The sequence below is a fragment of the Salvelinus alpinus genome, chromosome 15, assembly GCF_045679555.1.
Source record: "Salvelinus alpinus chromosome 15, SLU_Salpinus.1, whole genome shotgun sequence".
Classification (NCBI taxonomy): Eukaryota; Metazoa; Chordata; class Actinopteri; order Salmoniformes; family Salmonidae; genus Salvelinus; species Salvelinus alpinus.
The window spans coordinates 10,936,070-10,961,627 of NC_092100.1; the positions used below are offsets into that span (position 1 = coordinate 10,936,070).

The following is a 25,558-nucleotide window of genomic DNA, read 5'->3' on the forward strand; positions in this document are numbered from 1 at the left end:
TCTAGTTTGCTCTGTTCTTTTGTTAATTCTTTCCAATGTGTCAAGTAATTATCTTTTTGTTTTTTCAAGATTTTGTTGGGTCGAATTGTGTTGCTGTCGTGGGGCTCTGTGGGGTCTGTTTGTGTTTGTGAACAGAGCCCCAGGACCAGCTTGCTTAGGGGACTCGTCTCCAGGTTCATCTCTCTGTAGGTGATGGCTTTGTTATGAAAGGTTTGGGAATTGCTTCCTTTTAGGTGGTTGTAGAATTTAACTTCTCTTTTCTGGATTATTTGGTGTTATTTGGTGTTTTACGTTGTACACGTAGAATATTTTTGCAGAATTCTGCATGCAGTCTCAATTTGGTGTTTGTTTCATTTTGTGAATTCTTGGTTGGTGAGCGGACCCCAGACCTCACAACCATAAAGGGCAATGGATTCTATAACTCATTCAATTATTTTTAGCCAGATCATAATTGGTATATCAAATTTATGTTCCTTTTGATGGCATAGAAGGCCCTTCTTGCCTTGTCTCTCAGATCATTCACAGCTTTGTTACCTGTGGCACTGATGTTTAAGCCAAGGTATGTATCGTTTTTTGTGTGCTCCAGGGAAACGGTGTCTAGATGGAATTTGTATTTGTGGTCCTGGCGACTGGACCTTTTTTGGAACACCATTATTTTGGTCTTACTGGGATTTACTGTCAGGGCCCAGGTCTGACAGAATCTGTGTAGAAGCTATAAATGCTGCTGTAGGCCCTCCTTGGTTTGTGACAGAAGCACCAGATCATCAGCAAACAGTAGATATTTGACTTCAGATTCTAGTAGGGTGAAGCCGGGTGCTGCAGATTGTTCTAGTGCCCTCGCCAATTTGTTGATATATATGTTGAAGAGGGTGGGGCTTAAGCTGCATCCCTGTCTCACCCCACGGCCCTGTGGGAAGAAATTTGTGTTTTTTGCCTATTTTAACCGCACACTTGTTGTTTGTGTACATGGATTTGATAATGTCGTATGGTTTTCCCCCAACACCACTTTCCATCAATTTGTATAGCAGACCCTCATGCCAAATTGATTCGAAGGCTTTTTTTAAATCAACATTGCATGAGAAGACTTTGCGTTTGTTTTGGTTTGTTTGTTTGTCAATTAGGGCGTGCAGGGTGAATATGTGGTCTGTCATACAATAATTTGGTAAAAAGCTAATTTGACATTTGCTCAGTACATAGTTTTCACTGAAGAAATGTACGAGTCTGCTGTTAATGATAATGCAGAGGATTTTCCCAAGGTTGCTGTTGATGCATATCCCACGGAAGTTATTGGGGTCAAATTTGTCTCAACTTTTGTGGATTGGGGTGATCAATCCTTGGTTCCAAATATTGGGGAAGATGCCAGAGCTAAGGATGATGCTAAAGAGTTGAAGTATTGCCAATTGGAATTTGTTCTCTGTATATTTAATAATTTCATTGAGGATACCATCAACACCACAGGCCTTTTTGGGTTGAAGGGTTTTTACTTTGTCCTGTAGTTCATTCAAGGTAATTGGAGAATCCAGTAGGTTTTTGCATTCTTCATCAAACCATCTGTCATTGTTGTTCATTTTCTTCGGTTTACTGTTTGAATTTTTTTGATTTGATAGGGAAGTTGAGAGGTCAAATATACTGTTAAGATTTTCTACTGCCAAGTTTACACCTTCACTATTACAGTGGAACGTTTTATCCTGGTAGCTGTCCAAAAGGGATTGAATTTGTTGTTGCCTAGCATTTCTTAATATTACTCAGTTCCTTTGGCTTTGATGCCTCATGATTGAGTAATGCTTTGTTCAAGTAAACTGTGATTTTGCTGTGATCTGATAAGGGTGTCAGTGGGCTGACTGTGAACGCTCTGAGAGACTCTGGGTGAGGTCAGTGATAAAGTAGTCTACAGTACTACTGCCAAGAGATGAGCTATAGGTGTACCTACCATAGGAGTCCCCTCGAAGCCTACCATTGACTATGTACATACCCAGTGTGCGACAGCGCTGCAGGAGTTGTGACCCATTTTTGTTGGTTATGTTGTCATAGTTGTGTCTAGGAGGGGCATATGGGGAATTGAATGCTGTCACCTCCAGGCAGGTGTTTGTCCCCCTGTGTGCTGAGGGTGTCAGGTTCTTGTCCGGTTCTGGCATTTAGGTCGCCACAGACTAGTACATGTCCCTGGGCCTGGAAATTATATATTTCCCCCTCCAGGATGGAGAAGCTGTCTTCATTAAAGTATGGGGATTCTAGTGGGGGGATATAGGTAGCACAGCGGATGATATTTTTCTCTGTTAAGATAATTTCCTTTTGAATTTCTAGCCAAATGTAAAATATTCCCGTTTTGATTAATTTAATGGAGTGGGTTAGGTCTGCTCTATATCAAATTAGCAAACCTCTGAGTCTCTTCCCTGTTTCACACCTGATAGTTTGGTGGATGGGACTACCAGCTCTCTGTTAACCTAGGGCAACCAGTGGGTCCGTCTCCTCTATACCATGTTTCTTGTAGAATGACAATGTCTGTAATTCCGATTTCTTTGATGAAGTCCAGGTTCCTTTTCTTTAGGCCAAAGGCAGATGACCTCAGGCCTTGGATATCCCTCCCATTCTCCCTCCCTCCCACTAACTCCCCCTCCCACTCTCCCTCCCTCCCACTAACTCCCCCTCCCACTCTCCCTACTCAACAGACAGGCCGAGGTAAGGTCGCCCTACTTCAGCAAGCATTACACAAAATTGATGGCGAAGGTTCGCAAGCCGTGCTAGTGCCCCGGAGACTCAAAGTTTCAGCCACTTATCCCTCCCCTGCTCCACCCCCCTCTCTCCCCTCTTCTATCCACCAATCACAGCTGATTACAGCTCTCCAGGTTCCCAGGATCAAAGGATTGGGAGGCCATAAACGCCCCATCTCAGAGAATTTCCCCCAGGCAGCACTTTCCGAGGGGGGCTGTGGAGAGAGTGGGAGCTGGAGGGAGTCGGGGCTGGTGTACAAATTTAGCCCAGGCACTCAGAGAAGGAGAGAAAGAAGATGGGCTGGGTGAGAGGGAGGAAGGGAGAAGATGAGGTGGGTGAGAGGGAGAAGATGGGCTGGGTGAGAGGGAGGAAGGGAGAAGATGAGGTGGGTGAGAGGGAGAGGATGGGCTGGGTGAGAGGGAGAGGATGGGCTGGGTGAGAGGGAGAAGATGGGCTGGGTGAGAGGGAGAAGATGGGCTGGGTGAGAGGGAGGAAGGGAGAAGATGAGGTGGGTGAGAGGGAGAAGATGGGCTGGGTGAGAGGGAGGAAGGGAGAAGATGAGGTGGGTGAGAGGGAGAGGATGGGCTGGGTGAGAGGGAGAGGATGGGCTGGGTGAGAGGGAGGAAGGGAGAAGATGAGGTGGGTGAGAGGGAGAAGATGGGCTGGGTGAGAGGGAGGAAGGGAGAAGATGAGGTGGGTGAGAGGGAGAGGATGGGCTGGGTGAGAGGGAGAGGATGGGCTGGGTGAGAGGGAGAAGATGGGCTGGGTGAGAGGGAGAAGATGGGCTGGGTGAGAGGGAGGAAGGGAGAAGATGAGGTGGGTGAGAGGGAGAGGATGGGCTGGGTGAGAGGGAGAGGATGGGCTGGGTGAGAGGGAGAAGATGGGCTGGGTGAGAGGGAGAAGATGGGCTGGGTGAGAGGGAGGAAGGGAGAAGATGAGCTGGGTGAGAGGGAGAGGATGGGCTGGGTGAGAGGGAGAAGATGGGCTGGGTGAGAGGGAGGAAGGGAGAAGATGAGGTGGGTGAGAGGGAGAGGATGGGCTGGGTGAGAGGGAGAGGATGGGCTGGGTGAGAGGGCGAAGATGGGCTGGGTGAGAGGGAGAAGATGGGCTGGGTGAGAGGGAGGAAGGGAGAAGATGAGCTGGGTGAGAGGGAGAGGATGGGCTGGGTGAGAGGGAGAAGATGAGCTGGGTGAGAGGGAGAAGATGGGCTGGGTGAGAGGGAGGAAGGGAGAAGATGAGGTGGGTGAGAGGGAGAGGATGGGCTGGGTGAGAGGGAGAGGATGGGCTGGGTGAGAGGGAGAGGATGGGCTGGGTGAGAGGGAGAAGATGGGCTGGGTGAGAGGGAGAGGATGGGCTGGGTGAGAGGGAGAGGATGGGCTGGGTGAGAGGGAGAGGATGGGCTGGGTGAGAGAGAGAAGATGGGCTGGGTGAGAGGGAGGAAGGAAGGGAGAAGATGAGCTGGGTGAGAGGGAGAGGATGGGCTGGGTGAGAGGTAGAAGATGGGCTGGGTGAGCCGGAGAGGAGGTGAAAAGGGGTGAGATATGGACAGATGGATATTTTCAAACAACCTTCAAAACGCCACCAATAACCTCATAAATCAACAAAACATTAAAGATGGAATCCTCATTAGGGGAAACAGCGCCACTATTATTGTTTTTGTTTTGTGGACGAAATGGAGGTAAGACATGTTGAAGTATCCCAAATAGACATGTCAGTTTCACTTTTTTTTATTTAACCTTTATTTAACTAGGCAAGTCAGTTACGAACAAATTCTTATTTACAATGACGGCCTAGGAACAGTTCGTAACTGCCTTGTTCAGGGGGCAGAACGACAGATTTTTTACCTTGTCAGCTCGGGGAATTCGGGATTCGGCCTAACGCTCTAACCACTAGGCTACCCGCCGTCCAAGGATTCCAGCTTTAAACGTATAGATAGGTATATGGTATAGATAGATATATTGGTATATTGTGACCAACCTAAATAACCACATTCAACCCATCATTACTACTCCTAATGCACAACAACAAGAAAGTCCAATCCAATAATATAGCTCTGCAACAACACAAATGGGACGTAAACATAGGGAAATACAATTTTCCATTTGGATAACACTCTTGGCTGATAGTGGCATGTGTGCAAATATTGCCTCACGCAGAGAAGCCCCATGGAAGATAACGCTAGATCTTAACAGTGCGAAACAAATGTATTATTCAGCAGAGGAGCAGCTGAGAAAGAGAGAAAGAGAGAGAGAGAGAAAGAGAAAGAGAAAGAGAGAGAAAGAGAGAGAGAGAGAAAGAGAGAGAAAGAGAGAGAGAGAGAAAGAGAAAAAGAGGCTTGTTTATGAAGGCTGCAGATAATACAGTGGACAGACTCAGCTGGCTGGGTGTTAATCCTGGATCACTGCTGCCTTAATCAATGAGATCTGCTGGGGCTGATCTACTGGGGCTGATCTACTGGGGCTGATCTGCTGGGGCTGATCTGCTGGGGCTGATCTGCTGGGGCTGCCTCCATTGAGAAGCACCCCTCTCTCTCTCTTTCTCTCCTATTATCATTGAGTTTCTCTACTCCTCTGTCTATAGTTCTCCCCATCGTTTTCTAATCCTGCATGTTTTATCACTATCTTTGAATTCTCCCTTTCCCTCTCCCTCCCTCTCTGCTCAGTGTAGGAGGGCATAGGTGAGATCAGCAGTTGGATCAGAGAAAGAGGGGGAGGAGGAGTAGAAGGAAGAGGAAGAGTAGAAAGAGGAGGAAGAGTAGTCAGATGAGGAAGCGGATGAGGAGGAAGAAGCGTAAGAGGAGGAGGAAGAGTAGGAGGGGGTAGATCTGCTCCTGATAAAGGATCCTTATTTGTCAGTGTCTTATTAAGACCCAATGTCTGACTGCTCCACACACACACACACCTCCTTTCAGCACCCTCTGTATTTCTCTCTTTACCTTCACTTCTCTCTTTCTTATCTCTGCATCTCCACCTTATCTCTCCTTTATCTAGTACAATGCCTTCTGAATCTGTCACTCCTTTCTCCATCTCTCTTCTCTCTCTACCTCCTTTCTCTACCTCTATACTCTCCACCTCCTCTACCTCTCTCCCTCCTCTTACTCTCCCTCCTCCTCTTACTCGCCCTCCTCCTCTCCCTCTACCTCGCTCCCTCCTCCACCTCGCTCCCTCCCTCTACCTCTCCCTCCCTCTACCTCTCCCTCCCTCTACCTCTCCCTCCCTCCCTCTACCTCTCCCTCCCTCTACCTCTCCCTCCCTCTACCTCCCTCTACCTCTCCCTCCCTCTACCTCTCCCTCTCCCTCCCTCCCTCTCCCTCCCTCCCTCCACCCCTCCCTCCCTCCCTCCCTCCCTCCCTCCCTCCCTCCCTCCCTCCCTCCCTCCCTCCCTCCACCTCTCCCTCCCTCCCTCCCTCTACCTCTCCCTCCCTCCCTCTACCTCTCCCTCCCTCCCTCTACCTCTCTCTCTACCTCCCTCTACCTCTCCCTCTCTCTAACTCTCCCTCTCTCTACCTCTCCCTCTCTCTACCTCTCCCTCTCTCTACCTCTCCCTCTCTCTACCTCTCCCTCTCTCTACCTCTCCCTCTCTCTACCTCTACCTCTACCTCTCTCTACCTCTACCTCCCTCACCTCTCGCCCTCCTCCACCTCTCGCCCTCCTCCACCTCTCTCCTTTCTCTACCTCTCTCCTTTCTCTACCTCTCTCCTTTCTCTACCTCTCTCCTTTCTCTACCTCTCTCCTTTCTCTACCTCTCTCCTTTCTCTACCTCTCTCCTTTCTCTACCTCCTCCTTTCTCTACCTCTGTCCCTCCTCCTTTCTCTACCTCTCTAGTGTTACGAAATGCTTTCCATCACATTTGATTCAGAGGTGTTAATGAGCATGACAGTGAAATTAGATGAAGTGTCGCTGAAACAAGCTTTTAAAGCAATTAACGACATAACACGGCATAACAACTACAGGAGTTCAGATCATAGATTGGGGCGGGACGTAGGCCAGCAGCTAAGGAGTTGTACTTGTAGCTAAAAGGTTGCCTGTTGGAATGCCGGGCTGCATGCAAAAAAAGGGGGAAATTGATCTGGCAACTGGAGGGCTGCTGGGTTCATATCCTAACAACAATCCCCAACCGTTGGGCACTTGAGCAAGGCCCTTAACCCCACAACATGCTCTCCATTCAGGGGCACTGCAGTGTGTATGAGAGATGAAGAGAGCAGAATACAAACTTCTGTTATTCGCTGTGGAACTATTAATATCATTACAAAACATATCATATTATCACTCTCTCTCTATGCCTCCTTCACTCCCCCACTCCACTAACGTCTCCTCTCCTCTCCTGAGAGGTCAATGGTAAACTCCTCTCATTTTTAAATCTGTCCAGCCAATCGAGGGGTTCATTTTTCACTGTGGGCCTCTTTAAATGGCCAATTAGGCTCCTGATTCAGTCTGTTGTTGGGGTGTGGTGACCTCTGCCCCACCCAGCATGACACAATTACCCATGAGCCACAGAGGCAGGACAGAGTGGGAGTGAAGCCAAGGAGCCAGCCAAGCCAAGAGAATGGAGAGATGCATCATACATAAATACACATACTGTAAACACACACACCAGGCTTTCCGTTACCCGGTAATTGCCGGCTTTTGGCCGACAAAATAAATGATAAATAAAAAATTGCAGCCCCAAACAATTTGGCCAGCTACACTGCTGCTGAAGAGAGAGAGAGAAAGCGAGAGAGGAGCCTTGACCTAGGCTACTGTTGACTGTCAAGTAAAATGAAAGTTAGAGTATAACTATAGTGAAAAGTCTACAAGGCAGAGTTCCAGACTGTGACCTTTGACTTGTCTGTTTGAGTATTAAAAAAATGTATTGGTGGTATCAATGTATTCACTCATCTTCTAAAAAACATCCTACTTTTAAAGGAGGCTAAAAACCATGATTTGGTCAAACATTAAAGTACATTATCCTCATGATTCCTGTAATGAAAGTGTCTGCCTGCCCTTGTACCTGTTTTGCTGGGGGTCTGCTGCTGTGTTGAGCCAGACACTCTCTCTCTCCTTTCCCAAGGGGGGAAAAAATGCTCCGGGAGAAGGAAAGATTGTATAACATTTTAAACTCCAATCGCTTGGAAAACACAGCTATCCTGTTACAGATGGAGAGAGGATGTCCTCAGCTTTCTGTAGGTATACTTTGTATTGCTCTATAGTAACTATTTTACAAAGATACACTACATAACCAAAAGTGTGTGGACACCTGCTCGTCGAACATCTCATTCTAAAATCATGGGCATTAATATGGAGTTGGTCCCCCCCTTTGCAGTTATAACAGCCTCCACTCTTCTGGGAAGGCTTTCCTCTAGATGTTGGAACATTGCTGAGGGGACTTGCTTCCACTCAGCCACAAGAGCATTAGTGAGGTCGGGCACTGATGTTGGGCGGTTGCGCCTGGCTAGCAGTCGAAGATCCAATTCAGCCCAAAGGTGTTCGATTGGGTTGAGGTCAGGGCTCTGTGCAGGCCAGTCAAGTTCTTCCACACCGATCTCAACAAACCATTTCTGTTTGGAACTCGCTTTGTGCACGAGTTAGTAGAGGTAGATATGTACATTTAACTAGGAATAAAGTAACAGATAGTAAACAGTAGCAGCAGCTTATGTGATGAGTCAAAAAGGTTATTGCAGATAGTCTAGGTAGATAATTGGTTAACTATTTAACTAACTATTTAGCAGTCTTATGGTTGTGGGGTAGAAGCTGTTCAGGGTCCTGTTGGCTCCAGACTTAGTGCATCAGTACAGCTTTCCGTGTGGTAGCAGAGAGAACAGTCTGTGACTTGGGTGGGTCTTTGACAATTTTTAGGTCCTTCCTCTGACACCGCCTGGTATATAGGTCCTGGATGTCAGGGAGTTGGGCCCCATTGATGTACTGGGCCATCCGCATTACCCTCTGTAGCGCCTTGTGGTCGGACACCAAGCAGTTGCCATACCAAGCGGTGATGCAACCAGTCATGGTGCAGCTGTAGAACCTTTTGAGGATCTCAGGGCCCATGCCAAACCGTTTCAAGAAGAGGCGTTGTTGTGCCGTCTTCACGACTGTGTTGGTGTGTGTGAATCACGATAGATCCTTAGTGATGTGGACAACGAGGAACTTATAAAGCTCTTGACCCGCTCTACTACAGCCCCGTCGATGTAACTTAAAAAAAAATATATATTCTAATTAAAAATTAACAAATTAGCCTCCTCCTATATCTGTATAGCAGACGCAGTAGCCATCTGACAAGGATAAAGAAATGAATGTGTGTGTCGTAGCATGCTGCCAGCTCTCTGGGGCTAAGCTTCTTTTCCTTTACACAGGCTGTATATATATATGTGTTTTATATTCATTTCATACAGTGGACGACTAAGCCTATAGGCCCATGCATGCAATGCCCTGATGCATTTAGTGTTCACATCTCCGGGACAATTACTATTTTAGGAAAGTAAAAAAAACAATAAAACAGGCTATAAAGTGTAACATATACTAGAGATTGAAACACAAGGAATAGTGTTTTTGTAAATGAGTAAAAAAAATTGCTAATTTGGTCAATATCCCTGTGTTTGTTGATGGTACTGGCTACTTGGGTGGATGGCCTAATGGGTTACGTACACAATGCACATGGATGACCAGTAAAATGTCTCACTTGTACGATAAATTGAAATGTTCCCGGTCACTTGTCCTATGTAAAATGTTCCTAACGGAAACCCTGACACACACACACACACACAGTACTACGCATGGATGCACTGACACACACACACACACACACACACACACACACACACACACACACACACACACACACACACACACACACACACACACACACACACACACACACACACACACACACACACACACACACACACACACACACACACACACACACACACACACACACACACACACACACCTGTCCCCTGTACCTGAGGACGGCCTCTATTAACAGGGGCAGGGTACTGCTCACATGTTCAGCCAACCATGGCCAATAGACAACAACTTGAGGTTGAGGAAAAGAGAAGATTGTGCTTGAAGCATAATTTAACCCTGTTTCTGTATGGCTCCATGGCTCTCTGACTCTCTGGACACTCCAAGGGGACTCCTAATAGGTAACAGCAAAAGTCTGTGTCCCAAATAGCACCCTATTCCCTATATAGTGCACTACTCCCCTATGAAGGCTCTGGGTAACAGTAGTGCACTACTCCCCTATGAGGGCTCTGGGTAACAGTAGTACACTACTCCCCTATGAGGGCTCTGGGTAACAGTAGTACACTACTCCCCTATGAAGGCTCTGGGTAACAGTAGTACACTACTCCCCTATGAGGGCTCTGGGTAACAGTAGTACACTACTCCCCTATGAAGGCTCTGGGTAACAGTAGTATACTACTCCCCTATGAAGGCTCTGGGTAACAGTAGTACACTACTCCCCTATGAAGGCTCTGGGTAACAGTAGTACACTACTCCCCTATGAGGGCTCTGGGTAACAGTAGTACACTACTCCCCTATGAAGGCTCTGGGTAACAGTAGTGCACTATATAACTCTATAGGGAATATGGTGCTATTTGGGACAGCCAGTGTGCAGTAGGCAGGTGGGTGGTTGGGGTCTGGAGGTCAATACTCCTCTATTCCTACCTATCCCTATTCCTACCTATCCCTATTCATTCTTCTGATCCTCACAGCTAGCTTGCGGCTAGCGCAGCTAGCGCCACTGCCACGAAGCTAGCACCAGTTAGCAAACACAATTCTACAATTCACAACCTCTCTTTCGCCATCGCCATCTGGCTTGGATTCTCTGTCGACACAACCACGTCTGAGCAGACCCCCTCCGTCTGAGCAGACCTCCCCCCGGGCTACTAACTTTAAACGCCGCGTGCTAGCTTAGTGGAGGCCTCCTCTGCTCCATCTACGGCTGCCCCCTGGACACTAAGATCACTTGGCTACATAGCTGATGCATGCTTGACTGTCCATTAATTCACGGTACTCCATTCTGTTTATTTGTGTTTTATCTGTCGGCTCTGTGCTTTAACTCAGGATCTGTGTGTAGTTAATCCGACCCTCTCTGCCTAGTCGTCGCCATTTTTACCTGTTGTTGCTGTGTTAGACTAGCACCCTGTTATTGCTGCTGTTGGTTGTTCCACTGGATGTCATAAGGTGAATGCACCAATTTGTAAGTCGCTCTGGATAAGAGCGTCTGCTAAATGACTTAAATGTAAATGTAAATGTTATCTTACCTGTTGTTTTAGCTAGCTCTCCCAATCAAGACCTGCAATCACTTTATGCCTTATTGTATGTCTCTCTCAAATATCAATATGCCTTGCATACTGTTGTTCAGGCTAGTTTTCATTATCATTGTTTTGGTTTGCAATGGACCCTGTAGTTCCACTCTCCGTACCTCTGATACCCCCTTTGTCCCACCCCCCACACATGCGGTGACCTCACCCATTGAGACCAGCATGTCCAGAGATACAACCTCTCTTATCATCACCCAGTGCCTGGGCTTGCCTCCGCTGTACCCGCGCCCCTCCATACCCCTGTCTGCACATTATGCCCAGAATCTATTCTACCACGCCCATAAATCTGCTCCTTTTATTCTTTGTCCCCAACGCTCTAGGCGACCAGTTTTGATAGCCTTTAGCCGCACCCTCATCCTACTACTCCTCTGTTCCTCGGGTGATGTGGAGGTAAACCCAGGCCCTGCATGTCCCCAGTCACCCTCATTTGTTGACTTCTGCGATCGAAAAAGCCTTGGCCTCATGCATGTCAACATCAGAAGCCTCCTCCCTAAGTTTGCCTTACTCACCGCTTTAGCACACTCTGCCAATCCTGATGTCCTTGCCGTGTCCGAATCCTGGCTTAGGAAGGCCACCAAAAATTCTGAGATTTCCATACCCAACTATAACACTTTCCGTCAAGATAGAACTGCCAAAGGGGGAGGAGTTGCAATCTACTGCAGAGATAGCCTGCAAAGTTCTGTCATACTTTCCAGGTCTATGCCCAAACAGTTCGAACTTCTAATTTTAAAAATGAATCTCTCCAGAAATAAGTCTCTCACTGTTGCCGCCTGCTACCGACCCCCCTCAGCTCCCAGCTGTGCCCTGGACACCATCTGTGAATTGATCGCTCCCCATCTAGCTTCAGAGTTTGCTCTGTTAGGTGACCTAAACTGGGATATGCTTAACACCCCGGCAGTCCTACAATCCAAGCTTGATGCCCTCAATCTCACACAAATCATCAAGGAACCCACCAGATACAACCCTAAATCCGTAAACATGGGCACCCTAATAGACATTATCCTGACCAACCTGCCCTCCAAATACACCTCTGCTGTCTTCAATCAAGATCTCAGCGATCACTGCCTCATTGCCTGTATCCGCCACGGGTCCGCGGTCAAACGACCACCCCTCATCACTGTCAAACGCTCCCTAAAACACTTCTGCGAGCAGGCCTTTCTAATCGACCTGGCCCGGGTACCCTGGAAGGATATTGACCTCATCCCGTCAGTTGAGGATGCCTGGTCATTCTTTAAATGTTACTTCCTCACCATATTAGACAAGCATGCTCCGTTCAAAAAATGCAGAACCAAGAACAGATATAGCCCTTGGTTCACTCCAGACCTGACTGCCCTCGACCAGCACAAAAACATCCTGTGGCGAACTGCAATAGCATCGAAGAGCCCCCGCGATATGCAACTGTTCAGGGAAGTCAGGAACCAATACACGCAGTCAGTCAGGAAAGCAAAGGCCAGCTTTTTCAAGCAGAAATTCGCATCCTGTAGCTCTAACTCCAAAAAGTTCTGGGATACTGTAAAGTCCATGGAGAACAAGAGCACCTCCTCCCAGCTGCCCACTGCACTGAGGCTAGGTAACACGGTCACCACCGATAAATCCGTGATAATCGAAGACTTCAACAAGCATTTCTCAATGGCTGGCCATGCCTTCCTCCTGGCGACTCCAACCTTGGCCAACAGCCCCGCCCCCCCCGCTGCTACTCGCCCAAGCCTCCCCAGCTTCTCCTTTACCCAAATCCAGATAGCAGATGTTCTGAAAGAGCTGGAAAACCTGGACCCATACAAATCAGCTGGGCTTGACAATCTGGACCCCCTATTTCTGAAACTGTCCGCCGCCATTGTCGCACCCCCTATTACCAGCCTGTTCAACCTCTCCTTCGTATCATCTGAGATCCCCAAGGATTGGAAAGCTGCCGCGGTCATCCCCCTCTTCAAAGGGGGAGACACCCTGGACCCAAACTGTTACAGACCTATATCCATCCTGCCCTGCCTATCTAAGGTCTTCGAAAGCCAAGTCAACAAACAGATCACTGACCATCTCGAATCCCACCGTACCTTCTCCGCTGTGCAATCCGGTTTCCGAGCCGGTCACGGGTGCACCTCAGCCACGCTCAAGGTACTAAACGACATCATAACCGCCATCGATAAAAGACATTACTGTGCAGCCGTCTTCATCGACCTGGCCAAGGCTTTCGACTCTGTCAATCACCATATTCTTATCGGCAGACTCAGTAGCCTCGGTTTTTCTAATGACTGCCTTGCCTGGTTCACCAACTACTTTGCAGACAGAGTTCAGTGTGTCAAATCGGAGGGCATGTTGTCCGGTCCTCTGGCAGTCTCTATGGGGGTACCACAGGGTTCAATTCTCGGGCCGACTCTTTTCTCTGTATACATCAATGATGTTGCTCTTGCTGCGGGCGATTCCCTGATCCACCTCTACGCAGACGACACCATTCTATATACTTCCGGCCCTTCCTTGGACACTGTGCTATCTAACCTCCAAACGAGCTTCAATGCCATACAACACTCCTTCCGTGGCCTCCAACTGCTCTTAAACGCTAGTAAAACCAAATGCATGCTTTTCAACCGTTCGCTGCCTGCACCCGCACGCCCGACTAGCATCACCACCCTGGACGGTTCCGAACTAGAATATGTGGACATCTATAAGTACCTAGGTGTCTGGCTAGACTGCAAACTCTCCTTCCAGACTCATATCAAACATCTCCAATCCAAAATCAAATCAAGAATCGGCTTTCTATTCCGCAACAAAGCCTCCTTCACTCACGCCGCCAAACTTACCCTGGTAAAACTGACTATCCTACCGATCCTCGACTTCGGCGATGTCATCTACAAAATAGCTTCCAACACTCTACTCAGCAAACTGGATGCAGTTTATCACAGTGCCATTCGTTTTGTTACTAAAGCACCTTATACGACCCACCACTGCGACCTGTATGCCCTAGTCGGCTGGCCCTCGCTACATGTTCGTCGTCAGACCCACTGGCTCCAGGTCATCTACAAGGCTATGCTAGGTAAAGTGCCGCCTTATCTCAGTTCACTGGTCACGATGGCTACACCCACCCGCAGCACGCGCTCCAGCAGGTGTATCTCACTGATCATCCCTAAAGCTAAAACCTCATTTAGACGCCTTTCCTTCCAGTTCTCTGCTGCCTGCGACTGGAACGAATTGCAAAAATCTCTGAAGTTGGAGACTTTTATCTCCCTCAACAACTTTAAAAATCTGCTATCCGAGCAGCTAACCGATCGCTGCAGCTGTACATAGTCCATCTGTAAACTACCCACCCAATTTACCTACCTCACCCCCCATACTGCTTTTATTTATTTACTTTTCTGCTCTTTTGCACACCAGTATCTCTTCTTGCACATGATCATCTGATGATTTATCACTCCAGTGTTAATCTGCTAAATTGTAATTATTCGATTTATTGCCTACCTCATGCCTTTTGCACACATTGTATATAGATTCTCCTTTTTTCTACCATGTTATTGACTTGTTTATTGTTTACTCCATGTGTAACTCTGTGTTGTCTGTTCACACTGCTATGCTTTATCTTGGCCAGGTCGCAGTTGCAAATGAGAACTTGTTCTCAACTAGCCTACCTGGTTAAATAAAGGTGAAAAAAAAAATAAATAAAAAAATACCTATTTCTATCCCTATCAATCCCTAGTCATACCTATCCCTATTCATACCTATTTCTATCCCTATCAATCCCTATTCATACCTATCCGTACCTATTTCTATCCCTATCAATCCCTAGTCATACCTATTCCTATTCATACCTATCCCTACTCATACCTATCCCTGTCCATACCTATCCCTACTCATACCTATCCCTGTCCATACCTATCCCTACTCATACCTATCCCTGTCCATATCCATCCTTAGCACTCCTCCCTTCCTGTCTAAAAGCTACCCATTATCACCTGCCTGTCCCAAAGCTTCCCATTATCACCTGCCTGTCCCAAAGCTTCCCATTATCACCTGCCTGTCCCAAAGCTTCCCATCATCACCTGCCTGTCCCAAAGCTTCCCATTATCACCTTCCCGTCCAGTGTCCCCCTGACACCTTCCCGTCCAGTGTCCCCCTGACACCTTCCCGTCCAGTGTCCCCCTGACACCTTCCCGTCCAGTGTCCCCCTGACACCTTCCCGTCCAGTGTCCCCCTGACACCTTCCCGTCCAGTGTCCCCCTGACACCTTCCCGTCCAGTGTCCCCCTGACAGCTTCCCGTCCAGTGTCCCCCTGACAGCTTCCCGTCCAGTGTCTCCCTGACACCTTCCCGTCCAGTGTCTCCCTGACACCTTCCATCAAACAGCTATATAGGATCACATGCAGTCTTATATAGAGGCACAAGCCTCACACACACACACACACACACACACACACACACACACACACACACACACACACACACACACACACACACACACACACACACACACACACACACACACACACACACACACACACACACACACACACACACACACACACACACACACACACACGTGTCCCAGGCCTGGATGTATTGTGAAGCGCCCCTCCCTAATGCATGATAATGCACTTTTTCTTTCCCGGAGGAACAGAGCGGGAATGATCATCAGCCACGCTCCGTTACTCCAAATCATTCACGCACGGCTTTAAGAACACATCGCTCACTAATACCCTGCCACCCCTGGGGCTGCAACTACTGCACCACATCCACCGGTGTGGAGAGAGGGAAGAGAGGGAGAGAAGGAATGATGAGGGGGCGGGGGGTAGAGATATAGAGGCAAGGAGAGAGAGGAAGGATGTTCTAAGACTTGTCCTTCAGTCTAAGGGTGAGATGGGGAAGGATGTCCTAAGACTTGTCCTTCAGTCTGAGGGTGAGATGGATGTCCTAAGAGTTGTCCTTCAGTCTGAGGATGAGATGGAGAAGGATGTCCTAAAACCTGTCCTTCAGCCTGAGGGTGAGATGAGGAAGGATGTTCTAAGACTTGTTCTTCAGTCTGAGGGTGAGATGGGGAAGGATGTCCTAAGACTTGTCCTTCAGTCTGAGGGTGAGATGGATGTCCTAAGACTTGTCCTTTAGTCTGAGGGTGAGATGGGGAAGGATGTCCTAAAACCTGTCCTTCAGCCTGAGGGTGAGATGAGGAAGGATGTCCTAAGGCCTCACTCCCTCCCTCCCCGCGCTCTCTTTAATTTAATTTATTTTTCATCATGGAGATTGGTGGCTAGCGCCCAGCTGCGTTTGTGGCTGAAGCTATCTGGGGGGTTGATTGGGTCCTGTTTGTGGCCCATAGTGGCCTGCCTTGTTCACAGTAAACTGCCAGGGGAGGGATGGGCAGCGTTGGTGGCAGGGAGGTGAGGCTGGAGGTTTGACTGGAAGCCACATCATTCTCTCCAGGGGAGGGATGGGCAGCGTTGGTGGCAGGGCGGTGAGGCTGGAGGTTTGACTGGAAGCCACATCATTCTCTCCAGGGGAGGGATGGGCAGCGTTGGTGGCAGGGCAGTGAGGTTGGAGGTTTGACTGGAAGCCACATCATTCTCTCCAGGGGAGGGATGGGCAGCGTTGGTGGCAGGGCAGTGAGGTTGGAGGTTTGACTGGAAGACACATCATTCTCTCCAGGGGAGGGTCGAGTGGGACGACAAGAATTTGAGCATGAGGTGAATCATAGAACAGCACACCGGGCCAAGGCAGCGGGGTTATGCATGATGTCCAAAATGGCACCCTATTCCACATGTAGTGGTCTGGTCATGGGGGTTCTGGTCCAAGGTAGTGCACTAAATAGGGAGCCATTTGGGATGCAGTAGGTTTCGGGCTTTTTTGTTCCTCAGTGTGGGCGTGCGTGTGTGATGTTTGAGTGCATGTGTGCAGTCTATACAGTATAAGAGCTGTGTGTGTGTGTGTGTGTGTGTGTGCAGCCTATACAGTATATGAACCATGTGTGTCAGATCCAATTAAATGGGAATGGGTAGTGAATGGTAGAACAAACACCACTTCCTGGTTCTCCAGGAAATCAGCCAATTAACAGGCTGCCTGATCAAACAAAACTGGTGGCCCCGCCCTGCACCACTCTTCACTAATGAGCTCTCTCAGCTAGGAGGTTCACAGAGAGAAAGAAAGACAGAGAGAAAGGAGGACGAGGGAGAAAGTGAAAATACAGGACAGATGGGAGAAAGAAATGGAGAAAGACAACAGACAGAGAGGTCGAGTGACTAGCGAAAAAATTGTGGAAGGGGGCAAGAAACCTGAGAGCCTGGGAAAGGCAAATCTAGACAGCTTCAAAATACCAGCACCTGTGTTTGAGTTGTCCTACGCCAGGAGAAAGAAGAGAGAGAGAGAGAGAGAGAGAGAGAGAGAGAGAGAGAGAGAGAGAGAGAGAGAGAGAGAGAGAGAGAGAGAGAGAGAGAGAGAGAGAGAGAGAGAGTGAGCATGGCAGGAGAGAGGTCTTGGTCAAGGCTACAGAGTGGAGTTTATTCAGGAACACTACAGGAAAAGAGGAGAGGTTGGGATTAGTTCCAGCTGGTGAGGCAAGGAGGGGGAACAAGAAGGGAAAGAGGGAGCAGGAGGATGTGTGTGTCTGTGAGAGAGATGATATATGTGTGCATCGTTACAACACTCTACAGTGTATAGCCATAATATGACATTTGAAATGTCTCAATTCCTTTGTGTGTGTAATGTTTACTGTTCATTTTTTATTTATTGTCTATTTCACTTTTGTTTATTATCCATTTCACTTGCTTTGGCAATGTAAACATATGTTTCCCATGCCAATAAAGTCATTTGAATTTAATTGAGAGAGGGAGCAGAGAGAGAGAGAGAGAGAGAGAGAGAGAGCGAGCGGGATAGAGAGAAGTCCAAAGGAATTAAAAACAGGAGAGACAAGACAAAGAAGGAAAGTAGAAACAGGGAAAAAGTGCAGAAATAATAACTGCAGGTGTCTATAGTCTTCCCAAGGACTCCCAGAGGACTGGCTGCAGAAGGCAGATGGTCTTGTATCTTAGGCATTCAGCTCACTGTTCTGTTGCAGGGCAGCAGCCAGGAGGTGCCACAAGACACATCCCTGACAGACTCGGTGCAGGAACACTACTAGGGACAGGCCACCGCTTCTCAATACTAATACTATCTAGAGGAGCACAGGGGACTGTAGATGCAGCAGGGGGAGTGTAGATGCAGCAGGGGGAGTGTAGATGCAGCAGGGGGAGTGTAGATACAGCAGGGGGAGTGTAGATACAGCAGGGGGAGTGTAGATGCAGCAGGGGGAGTGTAGATGCAGCAGGGGGAGTGTAGATACAGCAGGGGGAGTGTAGATACAGCAGGGGGAGTGTAGATACAGCAGGGGGAGTGTAGATACAGCAGGGGGAGTGTAGATACAGCAGGGGGAGTGTAGATACACCAGGGGGAGTGTAGATACAGCAGGGGGAGTGTAGATACAGCAGGGGGAGTGTAGATACAGCAGGGGGAGTGTAGATACAGCAGAGGGAGTGTAGATACAGCAGAGGGAGTGTAGATACAGCAGGGGGAGTGTAGATACAGCAGGGGGAGTGTAGATACAGCAGAGGGAGTGTAGATACAGCAGGGGGAGTGTAGATACGGCAGGGGGAGTGTAGATATGGCAGGGGGAGTGTAGATGCGGCAGGGGGAGTGTAGATGCGGCAGGGGGAGTGTATATGCGGCAGGGGGAGTGTATATGCGGCAGGGGGAGTGTAGATACGGCAGGGGAGTGTAGATACAGTAAGGGGAGTGTAGATACAGTAAGGGGAGTGTAGATACAGCAGGGGGAGTGTAGATACAGCAGGGGGAGTGTAGATAGAGCAGGGGGAGTGTAGATACAGCAGGGGGAGTATAGATACAGTGTATATGTGTGTGAGTTTTCTATCAGTCCCTTGTCCTTTGCCTCATGTCCTACATCTGAAAATCTTTAGCCTATAATCCCCTATACCTCCTGACTCCTACAGTCCCCTATATCCCCTGACCCCTATATCTCCTGACTCCTATAGTTCCCTATATCTCCTGACTCCTATAGTCCCCTTTATCCCCTGACTCCTACAGTCCCCTATACCTCCTGACTCCTACAGTCCCCTATATCCCCTGACCCCTATATCTCCTGACTCCTATAGTCCCCTATATCTCCTGACTCCTATAGTCCCCTATATCCCCTGACTCCTACAGTCCCCTATATCCCCTGACTCCTACAGTCCCCTATATCCCCTGACCCCTATATCTCCTGACTCCTATACCTCCTGACTCCTACAGTCCCCTATATCCCCTGACCCCTATATCTCCTGACTCCTACAGTCCCCTATATCCCCTGACCCCTACATCTTCTGACTCCTACATCTCCTGACTCCTACATCTCCTGACTCCTACATCTCCTGACTCCTACATCTCCTTACTCCTACATCTCCTGACTCCTACATCTCCTGACTCCTACAGTCCCCTATATCTCCTGACTCCTACAGTCCCCTATATCTCCTGACTCCTACAGTCCCCTATATCTCCTGACTCCCACAGCCCCTTATATCCCCTGACTCCTACAGTCCCCTATATCCCCTGACCCTATATCTCCTGACTCCTATAGTCCCCTATATCTCCTGACTCCTATAGTCCCCTATATCTCCTGACTCCTATAGTCCCCTATATCTCCTGACTCCTATAGTCCCCTATATCTCCTGACTCCTATAGTCCCCTATATCTCCTGACTCCTATAGTCCCCTATATCTCCTGACTCCTATAGTCCCCTTTACCAGGACAGATGGCAGCAGTGGAGAGAGGGGGAGATGGAGGAACAGAGAGAGAGACGGATAGAGATGGGAGAGAGAGAGACGGAGAAAGGGAGGGAGACAGGGAGACAGAAACAGGGGGAGGGGAGTGTGTGAGCATCAACAACAGGCAAACATCTTGATACAGATTCAATAAATACTATTTCAGCAGTTGGTGACCACTCTTCCATTCTTTCTTAACCAATCCATAATCTCTCCCTCTCTCTCCACCACCACTCTTCTCCTCCGCCCTCCTACCTCCCTTTCTCATCAGTGAATACAGTAAAAACAAATGTGATAAAATAGAGAATCCTGTTGGGATAGAATGTCTATACACTCCTCTCTGAATGCTGAATTAAATATAGTTGCGTTGCAGAATGACGCTTGATAGACCAGGAAGTGCCCACTGTGATATGCATCTGCGACGGCCGCCCACAAAGACTGGCATAGGATCAGCGTTCCTCATGTCCAAGTTTGTTTTGAGCATAGAGGCCAGTAGTTAGTATACACGTGGAAACGTCCTGACTGCAAGGGATGTAGCCTATGCATCCAATAGAGGGTTACGGGTAGCTACATTAGAAAGAGCTAGAACAGGGGTCTCCAGCAGGTCGATTGCAAGCTACCAGTAGCTCGCAGCCAACATATGAGTAGCTCGCCAAACAATTCTGAAAGTGCACTCACGTGTTCCACCGCAAAATGTCAAAGAAATCTCACAGGTATCAGACACCGCAAGCTCCCAGCTACTATCTAATCAACGCAACATTCACATTATCCCACCCCTGGTTAGCCACTATTGGCTTAAAAAGCCAAACCTAAGACAATAAATGCCAATTAATTTCCAGCAATATTGCGCCTGTCTGTGTGGTAAGCGCGTTTGTCCATCACTCCATGTGTAACCATCTTGTGGTTTGACAGAAATACTTTCCCCAAAACCTTCTTAATTAAATGTTAACTGCAAAGTAGGCTTACCTGGTAGAAGTATGTCATGAGTAATTATATCATTTGTAACTATTATTTTGATCAAACGTTGCCATGAAATGAGCAGCAGCAGTCATTTGTATCTATTATTTTGATCAAACGTTGCCATGAAATGAGCAGCAGCAGTACAGAACCATTGCTAGACCACCACATTAGAGGGAACATTCCTAACTCGCTAGATGGCAATTAAAGGGCCAGATGCGTAAAACTTCTTAAGGCTAGGGGGCAGTATTCGGAAGACTGACACGTCCAAAGTAAACTGCCTGTTACTCAGGCCCAGAAGCTAGGATATGCATGTACTTGGTAGCATTGGATAGAAACCACTCTGAAGTTTCTAAAACCGTTAAAATGATGTATGTGAGTAGAACAGATCATATTTGGGAGGCAAAGACCCGAGGAGAATCCATCACGAAATTAGTTTGAGGTCACAGGCCATTCCAATGTTTGTCTATGAGATATTCAAAGGAATTCCTCCTAGATTGCAGTTCCTATAGATGTCAACAGTCTTTAGAAAGGGTTTCAGGCTTGTTTTTTGAAAAATGAGCTAGTAGTTGTAGTTTTTCAAGTTGTCTCTCATTAGGACTGTAGTCTTGTGGCACGCGTGGATGAGGGTGCGCACTTCGTTATTTATCTCCGGTATTGAACATACTACATTCCGTCTTAAATTTGATAGTTTATTTACATATTCTGGTACCTGAGGATTGATTAGAAATGTTGTTTGACTTGTTTGGACGAAGTTTAGCGGTAACTTTTGAGATTTCTTTGTCTGCATGATGAACGAGTGGATTACTGAATCAAACGTGCCAACTAAACTGACTTTTTGAGGATATAAAGAAGGACTTTATCGAACAAAACGACCATTTGTTGTGTAGCTGGGACCCTTGGGATTGCAAACAGAGGAAGATCTTCAAAGGTAAGTGATTTATTTGATCGCTATTTCAGATTTTTGTGACGCCTCTGCTGGTTTGGAAAATGTTTTAATGCTGGGGTATGCGAAGCGTTGCCTCAGATAATAACCTCTTTTGGCTAGGTGGGACTAAGGGGGATTTACACAAAAAAAAATCGAAATATGTTATTTTTCATCCAGACCCTTAAAAAAGGTCTTAAGATGTGATTTAAGCATCGACACCCAATTCTGTTGTTTCTCTATAAACAATTGTAATTTTGAGAGTGAAAATATAAAAAAATTGAAAAATCTAACGGAACATAATTTGGGAAAATATAAAACAAAATTTGGGAAACAAATCTCAGATTTTATAGAGCCCCATTTAGAGTTGTTTATTAACCGTTATTTTCCCAGGTATATTGACAGAAAACATTGTGCACTACTTTCTCTTGTACACTAAGAACATAGGGAAGAGTTGCAGAGAAGAGGAGAAGTGACTATTTGAAAGCTAGAGAAAAATGACTAGCTCGTGACATAGTTCATTTTTTAAAATTAGCTCTCATGCTAGAAAAGGTTAGAGACCCCTGAGCTAGAAGGTACTGGTACAAGGAACAAACATTATCTATGCATGAAGCTGGCTGAGAATATTGGTGCAGTGAGCAATCAAACACTATATATTGCAAAACTATAGGACAATAGACTTCATTGGTCATGACCTCATCATTATGCGCCGTCGAGTTACTCACCTCTGATGATGGACAGCTTGGCGTTAACGTTGACCTCACCCTCGCTATTTTCCGCCACGCACTCATAGATGTTCTCGTCCCGCGGCGCTCGTAGAGGCTGGATCCGAAGGACGGCGCCGGCACCCTCGTCGAACTCTATAGTCTGTGTCAGAGAGAAAGGGCAACGTTATGATTCGATATACTTTTTCAGAGTATAAACCCTCATTCTCAGCAATGTCAAGTAATAATCATAACATAACTGTCAGTGTGCTCATATTGTACTCATAGATCACAATATTCATGGGATTTTACATGGGATTTTACATGGGATTTTACATGGGATTTCCATAATATATAACAAAGAGAACACACGTGTGGATAGATGCGGGTGACCAAGTGAAGTGACGTGCCTGTTGTCAGCCGAACAGTTCAGCGTCGAGTCATGATGAATCTCAAGGCTACAGCGCTAATGAGGAAAGAGCACTGTGACTGAGTCCAGATCAATATCAAAGCAAAAGCTGCTGGAGGGGGAATGCAACGATTTCGACCTTCATAAAATGACTGTTTAAAAGCAAGGAAATGGCAATCATTGGAGCCACAGTTCAATCGTTTTTTTCTCAGTCTTAGCAGAAGAGAATGCAAAACAGTTTGGGATTGGACTGTACTTGTCCTGTACTGTCCTGTACTGAAATTGCCCTGTCCTGTACTTGTCCTGTACTGTTCTAAATGTGTCCTGTACTTGTCCTATACTCTACATGTCCTGTCCTGTACTTTTGCCGTACTTGTCCTGTACTGTCCTATACTGAACTTGTCCTGTACTTGTCCTGTACTTGTCCTGTACTCTCCTGTATGTGTCTTGTAATGTACCTGTCCTGTACTCTCCTGTATTTGTCCTGTACTGTCCTGTCCTGTACTTTCCTGTCCTGGACTTTTCCTGTACAGTGCTTGTCCTGGACTTGTCCTGTACTTGTCCTGTATTTGTCCTGTTCTTTTCTGTACTGTACTTGTCCTGTACTTGTCCTGTACTTGTATTTGTCCTGCACTGTCCTGTATTGTCCCCGAATTGTCCTGTATAGATCTGTCCTGTATTTGTCATCTCAAGGAACTTGTCCTGTACCTGTCGTGTCTGGACTTGACCTGTTCTGTACATGTCCTGTACTGCTCTGTATTTGTCCTGTACATGTCCTGTACTGCTCTGTATTTGTCCTGTACATGTCCTGTACTGCTCTGTATTTGTCCTGTACCTGTCGTGTCTGGACTTGACCTGTTCTGTACATGTCCTGTACTGCTCTGTACTTGTCCTGTACTTGTCCTGTACTGCTCTGTATTTGTCCTGTACTTGTCCTGTACTGCTCTGTATTTGTCCTGTACTGCTCTGTATTTGTCCTGTACTTGTCCTGTACTGCTCTGTATTTGTCCTGTACTTGTCCTGTACTGCTCTGTATTTGTCCTGTACTTGTCCTGTACTGCTCTGTATTTGTCCTGTACATGTCCTGTACTGCTCTGTATTTGTCCTGTACTTGTCCTGTACTGCTCTGTATTTGTCCTGTACTTGTCCTGTACTGCTATGTATTTGTCCTGTACTTGTCCTGTACTGCTCTGTATTTGTCCTGTACTTGTCCTGTACTGCTCTGTATTTGTCCTGTACTTGTCCTGTACTGCTCTGTATTTGTCCTGTACTTGTCCTGTACTGCTCTGTATTTGTCCTGTACTTGTCCTGTACTGCTCTGTATTTGTCATGTACTTGTCCTGTACTGTACTTGGCCTGTATTTGTCTTGTACTCTCCTGTACTTGTCCTGTTCTGTACTTGTCCTGTACTCTCCTGTATGTGTCTTGTAATGTACCTGTCCTGTATTTGTCCTGGACTTGTCCTGTATTTTTTCCTGTTTTTTCCTGTGCTTGTCCTGTACTGTTCTGTCCTTGTCCTGTCCTTGTCCTGTCCTTGTCCCGTCCTTGTCCCGTCCTTGTCCTGTACTTGTGTTTGTCCTGCACTGTCCCCAATTTGTTCTGTATAGATCTGTCCTGTATTTGTCATCTCAAATAACTTGTTCTGTACTTGTCATGTCCTGTACTTGTCCTGTATTTGTCTTGTACTCTCCTGTACTTGTCCTGTCTTGTACTTGTCCTGTCCTGTCCGTGTCCTGTCCTTCTCCTGTCCTTGTCCTGGCATGTACTTGTCCTTATCCTGTACTTGTCCTTATCCTGTACTTGTCCTTATCCTGTACTTGTCCTTATCCTGTCCTTGTCCTTGTCCTGTACTTGTCCTGTCCTTGTCCTGCCCTGTACTTGACCTGTCCTGTACTTGACCTGTACTTGTCCTGTTCTGTACTTGCCCTGTCCTATCCTGTCTTGTACTTGTCCTGTACCTGTCATGTCCCTGTCCTTTACATGTCCTTTACTTGTCCTGTCCTGTACTTGTCCTGTCCTGTACTTGTCCTGTCCTGTACTTGTCCTGTCCTGGCCTTGTCCTGGCCTTGTCCTGGCCTTGTCCTGGCCTGTACTTGACCTGTACTTGACCTGTCCTGTACTAGTCCTGTACCCGTCATGTTCCTGTCCTTTACTTGTCCTGTACCTGTCCTGTACTTGTCCTGTACTTATCCTGTCCTGTACTTGTCCTTATCCTGTACTTGTCCTTATCCTGTACTTGTCCTTATCCTGTACTTGTCCTTATCCTGTACTTGTCCTTATCCTGTACTTGTCCTGCCCTGTACTTGTCCTGCCCTGTACTTGTCCTGTACTTGACCTGTCCTGTACTTGGCATGTACTGTCCTATCGTGTCCTGTCCTGTACTTCTCCTTGTCCTGTATCTGGCATTTCCCTGTCCTATACTTGTCCTGTACTTGTCCTGTCCTGCACTTGTACTTGTACTGTACTTGTCCTGTACTCGTCCTGTACTCGTCCTGTACCTGTCATATACTTGTCCTGTACCTGTCATATACTTGTCCTGTACCTGTCATATACTTGTCCTGTACCTGTCATATACTTGTCCTGTACCTGTCATATACTTGTCCTGTACCTGTCATATACTTGTCCTGTACCTGTCATATACTTGTCCTGTACCTGTCATATACTTGTCCTGTACCTGTCCTGTCCTGCACTTGTCCTGTCCTGTACTTGTCCTGTACTTGTCCTGCGCTTGTACTTGTCCTGTGCTTGTACTGTCCTTGTACTTGTCATTGTCCTTGTACTTGTC

General features: G+C 47.3%; 1 protein-coding gene across 1 annotated transcript in view; it reads right to left on the reverse strand.

Moving 5' to 3' along the window:
- Nucleotides 1-25,558, reverse strand: part of ptprsa (protein tyrosine phosphatase receptor type Sa) — a 454,642-nt gene that overhangs the window by 178,661 nt on the left and 250,423 nt on the right. The window contains 1 exon segment of the mRNA XM_071342488.1: nucleotides 22,386-22,527. Coding sequence (XP_071198589.1) covers nucleotides 22,386-22,527 — 142 coding nt within the window.